Source organism: Phytophthora sojae, assembly GCF_000149755.1.
Source record: "Phytophthora sojae unplaced genomic scaffold PHYSOscaffold_4, whole genome shotgun sequence".
Classification (NCBI taxonomy): Eukaryota; Oomycota; class Peronosporomycetes; order Peronosporales; family Peronosporaceae; genus Phytophthora; species Phytophthora sojae.
Window position 1 is genome coordinate 7,123,637 of NW_009258118.1, and position 16,820 is coordinate 7,140,456.

At 52.3% G+C, this 16,820-nt stretch overlaps 1 protein-coding gene across 1 annotated transcript; it reads left to right on the top strand.

Annotated features, from left to right (window-relative positions):
* Positions 1 to 7,255: 7,255 nt before the first annotated feature.
* Positions 7,256 to 8,952, top strand: PHYSODRAFT_332613 (hypothetical protein; the record flags this gene model as incomplete). The annotated part of the gene is made up of 5 exons (XM_009529645.1): positions 7,256 to 7,392; positions 7,467 to 7,600; positions 8,328 to 8,677; positions 8,732 to 8,842; positions 8,875 to 8,952. 5 exons carry the CDS (start codon positions 7,256 to 7,258, stop codon positions 8,950 to 8,952), a joined length of 810 nt encoding a protein of 269 aa, XP_009527940.1.
* Positions 8,953 to 16,820: the final 7,868 nt, after the last annotated feature.

Consider the following 16,820-nt stretch of genomic DNA (forward strand, 5'->3'; position numbering starts at 1 on the left):
GGCGCGCTTGAGCGACCGCGACCTAAACGGGTACACCACGATTCGTGTACCTGCTAGTCTCAAGGATCTCCGTGCCAAGTTCTTGGCACGCGAGGAACGTGACGATCGTGGGACTTCGGGCGCTGTAGGTGACTACAGCGCTCGCACTACCTTCGTGTCGGCAGTGTGTGGTGAGCTTCGTACGCCCTCACCATTTCCGGAACGTCCTGCAGCAGGATGTCCCGCGGCTCCCATGTATCTTGGTGGGGCGGAAACCCTCTCCAACGAATACGATAACGAACCGGCTGCCGGTTCGTTTTCGGGATACTATGGTTCACAATACGCTCAACAATCCAGCGTGTTGAGCCGCGGGCGTCGCGGATTGGAGGCGGCGGTAGTGGGAACACGCCCCGGGTATGGTCAACCTGGGGTTGGCCTTGGCCCAACGCTCCAGGAGCGAGTCGCTGCTGTGGAACAGCATCAGAGCCGGGAGTTCGTCGCTCTGAAGCAGGAGGTGGTGATCCTGAGGGCTCAAGTCGCTCAGGGTTCGCAGACCGCGTCGGACATCTCTGTCGACGTGGGAGATCGCGTCGCACGCTTGGCCCAGCACGTTCACGCGTTGGAGCAGAGGTTCGCTCCCGCTGGGGCTTCCGCTTCGAGCCAGCCGAGCTAGGTGGCTCGTGCTGGCGGTATGGTTTCAGCCACCCGACGTAAAAGGTCGGATGGAGGCGCATGCTAGATGGAATATCTAGCGTGTAAGCGTTGCCATGCCGTGCCAACACCGTGAACGGCCCGATGAAGCACGGAGCGAGCATGCTCGCCCCGAAGTCGGAAACTGCATGTTTAGGTATGCTAACAAAACCAATGAACTCTTCTTGAACCCATTAGTGTTGCCCCTACCAACATTGTCTGCGTTCAGCTTCTGTCGGTCGACAGAAGCTGCAATAGCGTCTTGGACAAACCTAATAACGGCTTGTCTGTGCTGCACGTAGTTGATTGCGTCCGAGCTGAATTCATTCAGCTCGTTTCAAGCAGTAGGTCCGGCCTCTGCGTTCGTCTTCGCGGTGTATGTGCCCTGCACAGACCCGTTCTTCTTGTTCTTGTTCTTGTTGGTGTCTGTGCCCCGCACAGACACGTTCTTCGTGCGCTTATCGGTGTCTGTGCCCTGCACAGACGCGCGGTTCGTGGCTTTACTTCGTGTCGTTGCGGCTGACACTGTGCAAGTGTCAGCGGCTGCTGCGTTGCAGTCGGAGATCCTCCCCCACTTAAGGAAGGAGCCACCATCCCGAGTAGACTCGGGAGGCGTGGGTGCCTGATGGCATTCACGTAGAACGGTGTATGCCCGGTCGAGGTATGCACCGAGTGGTTGATGGCGAACTCCGCCATCGGCAGGCACTCGCTCCAGTGTTGGAACGAGTGAGCGTAGCTCTTAAGCACGTCTACGAGCACGCGGTTCACGCGCTCGGTCTGCACGTCCGTCTGCGGATGGTCTGCAGTCGACATCGAAAGTTGACTCCTAAGAAGTGTAAACACTTCTTGCCGAAGGTGTGCAGTGAAGCGCGGGTCTCGATCCGACACAATGTCGATCGGCATGCCATGGTGTTTGAACACCATGTCAACGAACAGACGTGCCGTCTGTTTCGCAGTCACTTCAGCAGGTACCGCAGCAAGATGTGCCATCTTGCTGAAGCGGTCAACAAAGACCACAATGCCCGTGTTCCCCTGGCTGTCCGGGGGAAGACCGAACACGAAGTCCAAAGACATGGACTGCCAACACTCCGACGGAGCCGGCAGTGACTGCAAGGGAGCCTGCGCGGAAGGCGCAGGCTTCACACGTTGACAAACCTCGCAAGCAAAGACGTACTTGCGCACCCATTTGTACTGGTGGGCCCAGTAGAAGTCCCGCGTAAGGAGAAGGTATGTCTTCTCACGGCCCGGATGCCCCGCAGTCGGTGCATCGTGATACTAATACATGATCCTGAGTCGCAGGTCTTGGTCATTGGGCACGACAACGCGGACCGCGTTGTCGTCGACTGCACTGTAGAGTAATAACCCGTCGTGCACCCGATAACAGTGTGCACGAGCACGAAGATGCTTCGGCAGCTTCTGACGAGCTTTGTCAGTAGGCCCTGAGCCATAGGCCAGCAAGAGCTTCGCGTCCGCGTCGTGCGCGGACGCGACCTTCACGTCGTCCAACAGTGGCGACGTTGGTGTGCTCGATCGCATGGCGTCAATGGCATTGACGTCGGCATCAGTCGTGGCGTAGTCAGGTCGACGCGAGAGCGCGTCGGCCACGAAGAATGAGAGCCATCTCGCCATCCGTTGCGAGATGTGCGGCGACTTCACAGCCGTCCGCAGCGACGCGTGGTCTGTATAGACCACGAACGGTTTGCTTCCGAGTAGATACACTCGGAACTTCGCGAGTGCGTACATCATGGCAAGGAGCTCCTTGTCATGTACCGGGTAGTTGCGCTCAGCTGGCTTCAGCTGACCCGATTGGAAATAGACGACACGATCACGACCCTCGTGATCGGGCTGCATCAACGCACATCCGATTGCGAAGTCGGATACGACGCACACAACGTGGAACGGGCGATCTTGGTCGGTCACCGCTAAGGTCGGCGCCTCAGTCAAGCCCCGCTTGACTGCATCGAAGGCCTGCTAGTCCAAATCCACTCGGCGTCCTTCTTCAGGAGCTGTGACAGCGGGCGTATCATGCCCGCGTAGTTCTTCACATTACTAACACAAGTACGTGGCCAAGCCAAGGAACTGCCGGAGTTCCTTCACGTTCGACGGCGTCGGCCACTCATTGATCACTCTGACCTTCTCAGGGTCAGGGCGGACACCGTTCTTCCCAACGAGACACCCGAGCACGGGTATCTCGCTCGCCCCGAAGATGCACTTCTTCAGGTTCGCATAGAGCTTGTGCTTGCGCATGAGCGCAAGCAGCTTCCGGAGATGCACCTTGTGCATCGCAACATCGCTCATCCCGTCCGCAACCCGGCTGTGGACGAACACATCGTCGAAGTAGCTCGGTGCGAAGTCGCGCACCGAGCGCAACAAGTGCGTCACGCACCTGTTGAAGGTCGCAGGACCGTTCTTCAGACCCTGCGGCATCACTAGCCACTCCCAGAGCATGCCGCTCGGCGTGCTCACAGCCGTGAGAGGGATATCGCTCTCACGCATGAGGATTTGATAGAACCCATCGCGCAGATCAAGAGCACTGTAGATAGTGCTCCTGGCCATCGAATCGATGATGACATCTTTTCGCGGTATCGGTGTCTGCGCCGGTATCGTCGCATCGTTCAGCTTGTTGTACGCATGAACGATGCGCCAACCGCCCTGTGGCTTCTTGACACAGAACGTCGGAGCACTGTGCGGGGATTCCGATTCCCGCACTTGTCCAGCTTTGCGACGACTCTCAAAGAAGTCGTCGATCGCCTTGACCTGCTCTCGCGGCAGTGGCCACTGCCGCGTGACACAGTACTTCGTGCCCGGCACGAGATCAATCTCGTGCTGGATGCCCTTGTCCTGCGGAAGCTCCGTAGGGATCTCTTCCGGAAGTACGTCCGCGTACTCCCATAGAATCTCGTAGAAGGGACTCGTCTTCAGCGAGTCCCAGCTCTGCTCCTCAAAGCGCTCCTTCTTAGTCTTCGCACTGAGAGTGTCCTCGCTCTCAGTGGTGGTCTCCATGAAGAACTACCTCAGTTCTTCATTCTCGCTCTTCGTTCTCTCGGCGTCCGAGAGAATGCATATTTGCTCGATGCGTCCATCGTGCAAGTCACGCGCGAAGCGTTTCCAGCTTATGACTGGAAGCGAAGTCAACTCCGACGATTGCGTCGAAGGATTAGCGATAGTCATCTCCCTGTACCGGAACCCGGGACAGGTACGCGTCAAGACGTTCAACGTCTCGACGTCCGGCTTCTCAGCCTCTGTCTGCCCGGCAGACATTTCTTGTAGCGCCTCGTCCCCAGGACGAGACTTGCGTAGCGGCCTTCGCATGCGCCGTCTTCTTGTTTTGCGGAGTCCGGCTCCGATTGGTTCTTGACCTCGTCCAGGCCCAGCCGTGGACGAGTGTTCTTCTTGTATACCGCCGGCCGGTATATCCCGCGGGCGGGCGACTTCAAACCCGGCTTGGTCGCCTGGCGCTTCGTCGTGCAGCCCGGCTGCACGACAGCATGCAAGTTTTTCCGGTGCGGGACATTTGCAACCGTCCACACCGCTTGCAGCGTCGGCTCCCGGAACCGACACGCCATCTTTACCTCGACGCCTGTTATTGGCGGAGCTCTTCGTTACAAAGGGCGCGTCGACTCCCGGAGTCGACGCGAAATTCCTTTTGGCAGCGCCAGTTCCCGGAACCGTCGCGACTTTAATACCTCGACGCCAACCATTGCCGGAGTCCCCTATTACGTAGGGTGCGTCGGCTCCCCGAGCCGACGAATCAAATTCACCCAATCCATCGACTCCCGGAGTCGACGGCGTTTCGTCACCTTGACTCTTATTATTGACCAAAACTGATTCAATCAGATTCGCGTCAGCCTCCACGGCTGAGGCGTGCGGCTCGCCTGCGTCATCCATGCCCGTTGAGGTCGGAGACTCTTCTTGATTCGCTGAAAAGCGGGTGTCGATCTCCGAGATCAACACATTTCCTTGATTAGCTGTCGGTGGCGACGCCGACGCTAGCTGCTCTTGCGCGCGTGCTCGCGCGCGCCCAGGGCGCTCCGGAACAGCAGCATCAGGCGCTGTCTCGAGTGGGGAGTCGCGCGCACCTGTCGGTGCGTGCGTAGCGGCAACAGGGCCATCGCTCACTGTTCCGCTGTCGCGACCGAAGTGCACGAGAGTGCGCTTCTCCCAATCGACGACCGGGTAATGCTGTGCAAGCCACGGCATGCCTAATACAATGTCAAACTTATCGTCCAGATCCAGGACGATAAAGGTCTCGACAAACTCTGATCTTCATACGTGAAGCGCACGCGTACCATGCGCTTCTCGGTCTTCACGACGGCACCCGTTACCAGTCGTACCTCCAGCATACTTCGAGGTATCTTTAAATCCTCGAAGTCAAGCCTTGATAGACTTCGCAGTCGAACAAAGTTGTTCGACGCGCCCGAATCAACCAAAGCACGAAGAGGGTTGCTCTCTCTCTCTTCGAAGACACGTTCAAGATGACAAGGTTCGGTTTGCCATCATGCATTTTGCAGTAAGAAGGGTCCTCACTGGGGACTGCAGTCCTCAGTGTCGCATGTTCGAGTTGGATATGCGTGACTGCTTCGCCAGTAGGGCGCCCCGCGCCTACTGGGCTCCAGCGTTTTTGTTTGTCCGCGACGATGCCCGGCATCGCCGCGTCGACCACCATCTCGGTGCACGGGTGCCGTGCACACTCGGGCATAGTAACCGATCCTTCCGCAACGGAAGCATGGTACATTACTTCCTTGTTGCTGTTGATAATCAACAGCCGTTGCATTCGAGAGGTTCATTGGTTCCGGACCTCCCGCTATCGCAACCGGAGGCGATCGCAGCCTCGGCGCATTCGCATACAGCTTAGCCTGCCGCAGGCTAAACTCCTCCTGCATTGCAAGAGTAATTGCAGCTTCGAGAGTACTCGGGTACTCACGGAAGAGATAGGTCTTCACAGGCCCATTTCTAAGTCATTTCATGAACGTGACGACCTTAGTCGCCTCGTCTATCGGGTTGGTCACAATATTCGAGACCAAATACCGTGCTCTCTGCGCGTAAGCATGGACATCATGCTAACCCTGCTGTAGGTCGAGGAACTCTGCCCTCGACCGGAACTCGTTTTGCGGGGGCTCAAATGCTTGTCTGAGCTCATCCTTGAAACCCTCGTACGTGCTGAAGCACGTAGGATCAGAGAGTCGGCGTCCATACGCCCAACTTCTCGCTCGTCCGCCAAGGCATGACATGGCGAACGCAACCTTGGACAACGACGTCGAGCCGCAATGGCAGTGTCGAGTTCGACAAGCTAACGGAGGAGAGGCTCGCCCTCTCTTCCGACATAGTTGCTCACGTTTAGCTTCAACGACTGTCCACGCGGTGTCGTCTCCGACGCCACCGTGGTAGAGGAAGCAGCATCACGCTGCTCCTTCATGATAAACCCGAGAGCAACACCATGTTGCTCTGTCGACGATAGCGTACGCAGCATCGCAGCTACTGCCGCCTCCCCAATGACTGTTGACAGTCGTTGGAGTGCCTCCCACTCTGGATCCGACAGGTGGAGGCAGTCAGCGCGTGCAACATGAGTTGCAGGCGAAGTGGAGCTTTCCATGGGCACCTCCGCGCTCATGAAAAGGTTCTCGGCCCCTCGTTCGTACAGCTCCGTACCAATTTCAGGTAGTCGGTCGTTGGACGGACTACAAAGTGCTTCCAGGTGTAATGGGCCTACCTTGGCTCACTACTACGGCTTACACGTATGCGCACGTGTATGAGGAAGCGTAGGTTTCTTTTACTTGAGTTAAGTATACTCGAGATCCACAAGTATACTTTAAACAAGATAAAGACTCCAAGTAGCGGGTTTTGGTAAAAGATGAGAACTGCTATTTTTGTTTTATGTTTCTGACTTCCTCAAAATGTAATATTCTAAACTAGGAATCTGCCAACCGCTGGTTGGTAGGATTCTGCTAACATGCAATTCACTCATTGGCTAAAAGATGCTGCTTTCAGCCAATTGAAATCCTAAATGTGCATGGACCACCCGTCGTGGTGGTCGTAAATGTATGTAGCCATTGGTGTACCTTACACCAAGGTCGAGGAAGTGTTCAAACCTCTAACAGACATCGCAACAAGTGACTGTAGCCACTTGTGCGTGTAACCCCGTTACATCTTTCTTCTATTCCAGGAAGAATGCCAGCGCTGGAAGGTCGTCGTGAGACTCTTGTAAATAAAGCGACGAGAGGGAGTTGCTGACAGGGGTGGTTCGCGCCTAATGAGATCTTGATATATAGAAAAATTGTTTTAAAATTTGTCCTGTCAAAATTTGTCCCATTGTGATACTATACATAATTGTAGTGTTGATCTTCCGGACGGATTAACCAGTTAATAAGGGTTTTGGGCGTTGGATTTCGGTGCATCTTTTTAATGCGGGATAAAACGTGACCAAGGGCGGATAAAAGGGCGTATTAAACGGAGTCGCATTAAACCGTTTTATGTAGGTTTTGGAAGGCACCCATTAGGCGCCTTCCAAAATGGAGTATCCGTTGAGCCATGTGAATCAGAATCTCCATGCGCAACGCCTGAATGCGAAGGTCCGGTCGAGTTCGAGATGGAAGATTTCCCGGAAGAGCGAAGTGTGATTGACACGTCTGTCTGCGCGATGGAGCTCCGTTTAGATAAGGTGCAAGTGGAAGGTAACGACCTTCTATTTGTGGAAGGTCTCGTGCAAGGGCGACGTCTGAAAATGTTGGTTGACTCTGGAGCGACGCACACCATTGTGCGACGCGATCTGCTAGTGGCTCCTGCTGGGACGCGGGAAGAAAGGATTCAGGCGAAGGAAGACTGTCCGTGACTACATCGAAGAAGTTCACGGTGGACATGACGGTGGAAGATCGCTTATGTCCAGTCGAGATGGTGGAGTGGCCCTTACGACAGGACTTTGACGGCATTCTCGGTAAGTCGTGGCTTCGTCGTGAGAACCCCGATATTGACTGGGCGGCTGGCACTGTGTCGTAGCAACACCCACCTCGCCGTAATTTGCCTCGAGAATGGACACCACCTCCGGGTTCTAAACCGGAGATCGAATATGTAGACGCGGACGAATTTCAACGCAATCTCAGGACCGGGATGTAACGGATTTTCCCGAATACAAGACCTGTAGGAAATAGAAGTCCGGTCAGGAATTGGTTGGAGTGCCTGAAAATAGAAGTCATGTATCAAATAAAAGACCGGACATTTATTTTTTTAACCCTTTCGTGAGCAAGTCACTAAGTATACTATACAAACTCAAGGTACTTGAAAATCAAAGGGGGCATTCTGCTCCGTTCGAGCATGTAGCCATCCCTGCCTCTTGTTGGGTACACAAATGGAACAGGGCAAAATGCCCCCAACGGGCAGGACAAACCTTGCGTCTTGATAGGCCAAAACAAAATCTTTATGGAGGGTCGCCTCGCTGAAAGGGCGCAAGCCTCACGCGATTGACTGGGGTTGCAGAGGAAGCGGCACCTTGCTTCGACGGAAGCTGATCTGGAAAGAGTTGGACTACGAATATCTTCGCTATATCTTACGAGGGATGCGCTTGTTTGAAAGTATCCGAAGGTGTCGTCGTAGGTAGTGCCCCGCGCGCAGTTTTGAAATTCGCGGCTTCGAGTTCACTTTCCATTTTGCGAGCCGCTACCCAGCTCCGTCAACAAACCTCGCCGACAAGAGGTATGCTGCTGGACCCCGCCACGGACGCCACGCTCGCCGACGGCTAGGGTGGCATGCTGCGGCCCGCCACGCTGACGGCACGGAGAGCATGCTGCCGAACCCCGACACGGACGCCACGCTCGACGCCAGCACGGACGGCATGCTGCCGGACCCGACGTGGACGCCAGCACTGTCGGCACGCTGCCAGACCCCGGCGTTGACGCCACGCTGGACAACTGCACTGTCGGCACACTGCCGGACCCGACGTGGACGCCACGCTGGACAACTGCACTGTCGGCACCCTGCTGGACCCGACGTGGACGCCACGCTGGACAACTGCACTGTCGGCATGCTACCGGACCCCGACACGGACGCCACGGCAGACGACTGAACGGAGGGCATGCTGCCGGACCCCGACAAGGACGCCACGCTCGACGGCACGATGGCGGAACCCGGCGTGGACGCCACGCGCGACCACGGCATGGTCGGCGCGTTTGTGTGCCCCGACGTGGATGCCACGCTCGGTCGGCACGCTGGGAGGGTATGATGCCGGACCCTGACCTGGACGCCATGCTCGGAGCTGGCAAGGTGGGCACGCTGATCGGACGCCACGGTTGACGACCGCAAGGGGGGCTTGATGCCGAACCTAGATACAGACGCCACGCTCGACGTTAGCATCGCCAACATCGTGCTTCAGCAATGGCGACATGGTGCTTCACTCTTACCAACATGCTTTGGGTCGTGAGAGTGGTAGATTTACTATTGAGCGCAATGGTATTAGGCAAAAATCTGGTAAATGTGAATGAAAATGATACGTAGAAGTTTGGATCGTACAAATATTGCTTGCTTGGCACCAGTTCTCTACTGAGTGCCCCCATTGAAGTACATGTATATTCATAGTATCCGACGTCGGCACCGTTTCCCACCATGACGCAACACAGCAGTGTTAGTGTACATGACCGAGTGATGTTCAGCAGAAATTCAAGCTTTACAGCACAAATAGTAGTAGATTTGATATTATATGGATAGGTCATGCCCTGAAAATATCGGCTTGGAGCATGCCCACACGAGCTGCGTGAAGACATGCAAGCTTAGCGGGAGTTGTACCGTCGGATGGACGGATCGTTGTCGACGTTTGCACAGGCTTGAGCGGCGCAGGAGGTATATCCCCTAACAGGTCAGGTTCGTTCAGTCGATCTCCAACGTACGGGCGTTCAGCTCATCGCAGCTGTTGACCAACCGTAGTCCACACTGAGTAGCGTAGACTTCAGGATAAGGGCTCGCTCAAGTTCATCAATGTTACCAATAGAGCCTGACACGGCAACATCGTGGCCTTCGGTCGCCCCACCTGGCAGAAAGCTTGGACATGTACAACAAGCGCCTTTTACTTGTTTTACATGTACCCACTACAACGTGCATGCCAACCTGGCGATCTTTGCGTCGTCCAATCACATGACGGTCTACAGTTCCGCCAATCACGCGCGCACCACGCAGGATTCCGCCAATTACGCGACGGCAATGCAGATCTCCGCCAATCACAACACGAAAAAGCCGAAAAAGCGAGCCCAAAGGAAAATAGCCTGGGCTCAGCTTGGCGCATCCTACTTTAACTTCAACACCAATTAGTACCCGGTCTCGGGGCTCTAGTACTACACGTACTCGTCCTCGGTCTCGGGGCTCTAGTACTGCATGTACTCGGTGTCTGTCTCGGGCCTCTAGTAGTTGATGTACTCCATGTCTACCTGCAGCTACCGACTGCATCAGATTTGATGCACCAGATTTGTGGTACTTATTGGTAATGTCACGGGTCCCTAGTACTTTTGTCTCGTGGCTTTAGCATTTCCCGGCACGTCATGGCCCGCGTCTTGGAGTTAGGCATGAGGAGGGCGCCGCCCTTGGGTTCGCGCCAGTGGGCTGGCGCCAGCAAGGTCACTCAAGAAGCGGGCGAACATGTCGCGACCGAGGTATGAAGCATGAAGATGCCCAGCGGGCTGCGGCAGTGAGCACAGCGCTCTTGAAGGCCTTGAGAAGCAGTGAAGGCATGGCTGCGGGGGCCAGGGCGAGTAGGGCCGCGGGGGCCAGCGCAGTGGTGGCGCGGCAAGACGTGTGGTGTGATGTCACTAAAGTAAATTTGTAAATAGTGACACCCGAGAAGCTGCTGTTACCGACCAGTTGCTAATACACATGTACCGACTGTCGATACATAGACCTCTTGCCTCAAGACGCCGATAGTAGCTCGAGTGTACGCGGCCGTGGATGTACGCGTCTCGGAGATGTCTGCTCTTAGCTTAGTGCCTCCCACATCGAGGAACGCATCCTACAGTACTGCTCGATGATCATGAGCAACAGGATATTCATGCTATGACGGAGTTATGTCGTCGTCGTAAGGTATACAAATGTTCATGGGTAGTTAGTTCATCATGATTAAGCTTAGCGGTTTGCGCTGGTGCGATGATTATTACATTGGCTTGGCCAGTCAGGACCCCTGATCAAAGGAAAATTCTGTTCACCAGGCCAGTATAGATTACGTGCAGTCACCGCAGATTTGGCCTTGCGTGTTTAATAGAGGCTAGTCAGGAAACCTTGCAAGGAAGGAGAAAACCTGTTCACCGTTGGTAAGTGTGCTGCAGAATATCACGTTGCAATGAGTGGCTATTCAGGAAACCTAATGAGGATAAAACCTGTTCACCTTAAAATTGTTGGCAGTATTAGCGTTGCATTCTTTTGATTTAGCAGATAACGTTACTGTTGGTTTGCAGTAGTTTAGCTTTGCTTTTGGTGATGCAGTTGGAATTCATTGCAGTATCATGACTACTCAGGAAAATCTAAACTAGGAAAAACCTGTTCGCCGTTCAAGGACATCGTACTCATAAGATAACCATGAAGGTTGAGGAGGTTGTCGTCTCACCCGCATATTATGGTTGAAAAAGGGGCTATGGCTTCCCATATTCACAGATTAATCTATAGTGTGGGCTTGTCCACTCTAGTGACATTCGCCTTTCGACGTGTTAATGTCGCTTTACTTCTCCACTTGGCTACCACACACTGTTCTTGCTTTCTAATGGGTTTACATCCATGTCGCATCAGACAGAAGCTTACATTGCAGATCGAAACGTTGCATGTAGTAGTTCAATAATACGCAGTCGTAGTTGTGGTAATAGAGAGTGCACTCGTTCATTGTCTTACAGATAGATTGTGTGCAGTGGCAAGCTGGTTTCAAACATCAACAATGTCTACCGGTAGTCTGGGATAAACAGAGGCTGTATAAGCTTGTCGTATTTATTCACGGAAATATACTTGGCAGAGGCTTAGTATGAGTGCCGTTTTAATGTTCATCAAGGACAGAAGTGTTTTACACTTGTCATTAATCTCATGATGTCGTATGAGTGATCGAAAGAAGCGTAGTGTTCGTGCTTGTTATAGATTTTTGACAGCGGTCATTTTCGAGCGTCAAGATGTACGATGTTTTTTTTATTGGAAAAGGTTATTGAGTTACTTGCATGAGCTGAACTCTAATATCCTTGTTGCAGCGTAAGTGATGAGATCACCATTCTGCGGTGTGTTCTGTACCCTCGACGAATTATCCAGTGGCTTGTGTTGAGAGCCGTACATTCTCTCTCTCTTTCCAATGCTCCACATCGTTTCTGAGGTACTCCAATGTGCCATGAAAATGTCGTTGTAGGTGCTCTCGACTGGGTTGCGAGATCATTTTGCTCTTCCTCGTGTCCATTGCTAGGTTGGCGAGAGAGTCCGCCATTTTGTTGTGTGCCCGGTAGTGGTGAGTCCACGATTCAACCCTGACTCTGTCGGCCAACCTTCGACATTGCGTGTATTTTCCGCGCAAACCTTGTGCTTTTGGCTCTCTCCGTTCTTCCATCATGCGTAGGATCAACTTACTATCCCCTACTACGTGAAGTCCGTATAGTTGCTGAGAGGCCGCATAATGTAGCAGTTGGTGGAGACCGTTCAGTTCCGCCCGATTGTTAGTAGTGCTGGTCCGGCCAAGCGAAACACAGCTGATCCATACGATTGTAGGCTCGGGATTTCCGGGCGAGAACTCCACCAGCACGCTGCCACTGCCCCCTGGTCCAGGATTTCCTCTTGATCCTCCATCAAAGAAGCCCAGAACCGTCGTACGAGATGGAAGCATCGCTTCCTGCGTAGATACGTTACTTTCAGTCAGCAACTGATACGCAATTTCTGCTGCACAGCGTTCTTGGAAACTCTGCGTCGTTACTGGTATTCTGCTACGGAGCCGACTGTATGCCTCCTTTAGTCTTTGGCTGAGGCCTATACTCCATGCTGCGATTGACGTCACCGTAGATGCTGAAGGGTGAGTCATTCCTGTTCTTCTCCGCCATATTATGTGTGCTGTCGTGGCCACCCCCAGTCTCCACATGCGTTGTACAATCGTGTACAGGTGATCCAGTGCTCCCTCCGTGACTTGCGAAGAATTATCGCTGGCGGCGTCCACGCACTTCTCCAACATCAGTGTGGGTACCTGAATCAGCTGCATGCTGAAGATTTTTTTTATGTTAGTCCTAACGGAAACTTGCTTTCGCCCTGCTGTCTCCCATTGCTTCAAGAACACTTGCCATAGGTGCTGCGCTGTAGGGCAGTTCCAAACCAGGTGCGAGAGGGTTAGTTGATCCATGGGATCACAGCATTCCTCCATACACCTCTTGTCCCGTAGTCTTCTAGTCTTGATTCTATACATGGTCTGGAGTTGAAGATGTACGATGTTAATAGTAAGACTTATACACATTTAGTGCGTGTTGCTTTGGCCAAATGCGGTATATTCATGCATGTATTTGTCGGATGCGTACTTCTCGTGCATTCCTTACTACTTATATAACAGTAGATATAAGCGAAAGTCGTGCTTGCAGTTTCGTTAACGAGGCGTTTGTACTTTACGTGCCAAGTATGACATGAGCGATAGAATTCATGCTCTTAAACTCATTCGTTAATCGACGATTCGCCTTGCCATAGTGATAAGCAGAAGTAACGTTGCCATTTCAGACAAAGGCGTAGTTCGGCCTTGTCAAATTACGCTATCCGACAGAGGCAGATTTCAGGCTTGTCATGTTGAAGAAACAAAGCGTAACTCTCATCAATGAGTTTGACTGATGTGGTATTCGTGCATATCTTGTCATGTTTACCGGTAGATGCGAACTTGTTGTGCATGCCTGGAGATTAAAGACATAAGCGTATTCGTGCTTGTCTAATGGGCGAGCAACGGGACTTTTGTCAAGACAACCCTCTTAGAATAAACCAGAGTCATCGTTCTTCATGCATATCGCATGATGTTCAATTTGGGAATACCGATCGGTAAGCCATTGAGTGGCATGTTTTGCCGATGCGTGGTTAGATGACATGAAGGCCCGTCTAGTATAGCATTAGCGCGCCGATGGCTTTACGGCTGAGGCGTTTGCCAGAAGCAACTTCACATTCGCATGTGGGGCAATATTCAGGGCTTATTCCTTCCTGTTTTCGTGGGCATTGAGCAAGTTCGGCGAGTCAGCATTGCTGCTCTCATAAGCTATCTCGCTGGTATTGGGGATTAGCCTCCCAGCTTGGCAAGTGGCTAGCTCATGACATTGCGTTTCACGCAGTTAAATAGCTCTGGGATTGACATCCAGGCATTACGGTCTCCCATTTCTCGGATGTGCATTTGCACGTGTCATCGAGTGGTCGTCTGGCACGGGGATTTCATCCGGCCGGCGCGTCGGCAGGACATCGACATCGGCCATGGAATATGTTTGCGCAGATTAATCGTCCGGCTGGTTCGTGTGTCGCTTGTCGTGCCTTGCTTCATGTCGGCGCTTGTCGCGGGATGCGCTGAGTTGGGCAGCAGTCTGGTTGGGCCGTCTCCTTGTTGATCGCGTCCACATGCAACACCAGAATCTTCATCACAGTCGGTGAGCGGAGCGGCTGCACGAATTGGCATCGCCACTACACCGTGGTTGAGGTGCTTGTCATCGAGTGCCGTGCACTTGCGGGTCTTCCTCACAGGAACTGGTATGGCGCGGGATGTTGTCGCTTGAGGCTTAGCTTGAGCTCATAACCTATGAAGGTAAGGGTAGGATCGTAGGAACGTAAAGAAGAAGAAGTAGGTGAGGTGGAGCCGCCAAAAGGCGAAGTAAAGTTTATTAGTTGAGAGAGCTCCTGCCAGAAATTACAATGGGAGACTGTATAGCATACTAAATACCACAATAACAGCTTTAAGAGGGACTGAGTAACTAGCTATCAGCTTTTAGGGAGCACTGTACTATCGGTTAAAGAGGTTACTTCAACAGTCCTGGGCACGCTGCGCGCACAGCTCGTAAACCGCAGGCGGGTACATACAGCGCTGCCTTCGGCAGCGAAAGCAATTGATACAGCAATAATCTATAACCCTGCACGCACTCCGCGCTAACCCCAAAAAAAACCTTGCTGGTAAGGCATGAACCCTACAAGCTGTTTCTCAGCCACAGCGCAACTATGCCACGCACCCGGTGGCGTTGGTGGCTCCCTAAGCGGGCCGCACACTCAGCCTCAATCAGCTCTCTAGAAGTCTTCCATGTGTAGCAAAGGCGCTTCTTAGAGAGCGCTCTAGGTCTGGATAGAAGCGGGTAATCGTCTCCTCCGTGGTATGACAGTCGAAAGTACCTGAGAACGCGCAGCTTGAAGCAGTAAGATACTGCCACTCGTTTGTAGACCTTGGGTTTCGAGCCATTGCCAGTGGCCCTCTTTCTTCTTGTGCGTGGCATAGCGGTAGGGCAGGCTTTCTAGCTGGGTTTTGCTGATCGAAGTGATGGCTTGGCGCGAAATGCAATTGTGAGGGCGAGTTAGCGCGAATTCCCTTAGAAATGACTGGTTATTCTATGAGCTATAACATGAAATTAAGGGTAAAGATTGGCTTTTTATTTATAACGCTACTGAATTTTGATTGGGCAGTCGGTGGTGTGAACTATGATATATCTACGAATTATGAGTTCTGTTGTGCGGTATTGATGGGGGACTGTATTTGAAGGTACTGTATTCTTATACATTACCCCCCCCCCCGATAGGGTCCTTGTATTCGCAGGGAACTCTAATTCCTTACCGGACACTATCCCTTCCGGACAAAATATGAAACACTTCTGGGGGGTCTTGCCAAAATGACCTTGAAACCAAATCGAAATGTTTTCGCGGCTGCTAGGGCACATCAGGGCTAGAGGAGATGGCGTTGATTTTATCCGTGGCAACCGCGAGGCCGCATACCAAAAACTGGATGCATTAACGCTACGGACAGGGGACCCATAGTGATCATGATACTGTTAGAAAAGGCAACCAGGACATAATGTGAAACAAGGAAAAACGATATATTTGGTTTACCGGACGTCTATAGACCATCAGACGATGTACTAGTAGTTAGAAGCAGCCTACCGAAGTATATAAAAGCATTGGAGGCCACATGCATATGCTCAAGGGTCACTTAGCTGTCTAATATGGTAGAATTAGCTCCCATCCAACCGAGGTCGTTGCCGGCTCGTTACTTACCCACTACGGCTTCGCACTCTCTCTATCGATCATGCTAGCCTTTGTTAGAGCCGTAACATCCATCTAGAGTAGATAAAGTCCGTAGCAATGTTCGCTTGGCACCTTTAATCATCACTTGCCCACACCCTGTTGCAGGTCCCATACAAGGTTGAGCCCATGGTCTCTACTAAGTACGGATTTACATTAACTGCTCCGTTTTGAACACAAGAGGTAGCAATCGAAAGCTTAGAATGTGGAGAATACACCTGGCTAGCTCATTCTGCATAAAACTGCACTGAATTGACATTATGTTGGTACTTGTGTTTTCACCTTATGTTTTGCTAATACAAATCCCAAGTAATAAGTGCTTCAGAATAGTGGACTGTTTCATGTTTTGTCCGGAGGGGATACAAGTATTCGGTATTCTACGTTAATAGGTATTTGCTTCTACGGTATAATATTCGGTATTCTACGTTAATACTTACGTTTTGACAAATCGGGGTAACCTACTTGGCCATTTTAATTCCTCCGCGGCTATATCGACTTGGTCTCCATAAAACGATCGCCTAATCATGCACATCCACTCACATATGAAACGAATGGCGGGACCCCGGGGTCCCCCATTACGCTCGTACTTCGTGATGCGTTTATTTTGGATCATAGTCGGTAGTGTACGCACCACCTGCCCGTCAAAAGCATGCAAAAATGCAGTTCTAAGCTTCAATTGACTATAATAGAGCGCTCAAAAGCACATGGTGTCTGTATTTTCTGTTATCACCACATCACTAAGTACGAGCGTAATGGGGGACCGTCCCGCCATTCGTTTCATATGTATCGCAAGGTTTACAAATCGATCGAGCTAAATCAGGGTAATAATCAATCGATTGACGAGCAAAATAGGCAAATGAAGCGGTTTAAGTGAAAACCGTGAAAACTTTTCACAATACATCATTGTATAATAAAACAGTAAAAACAAAACGGATAGA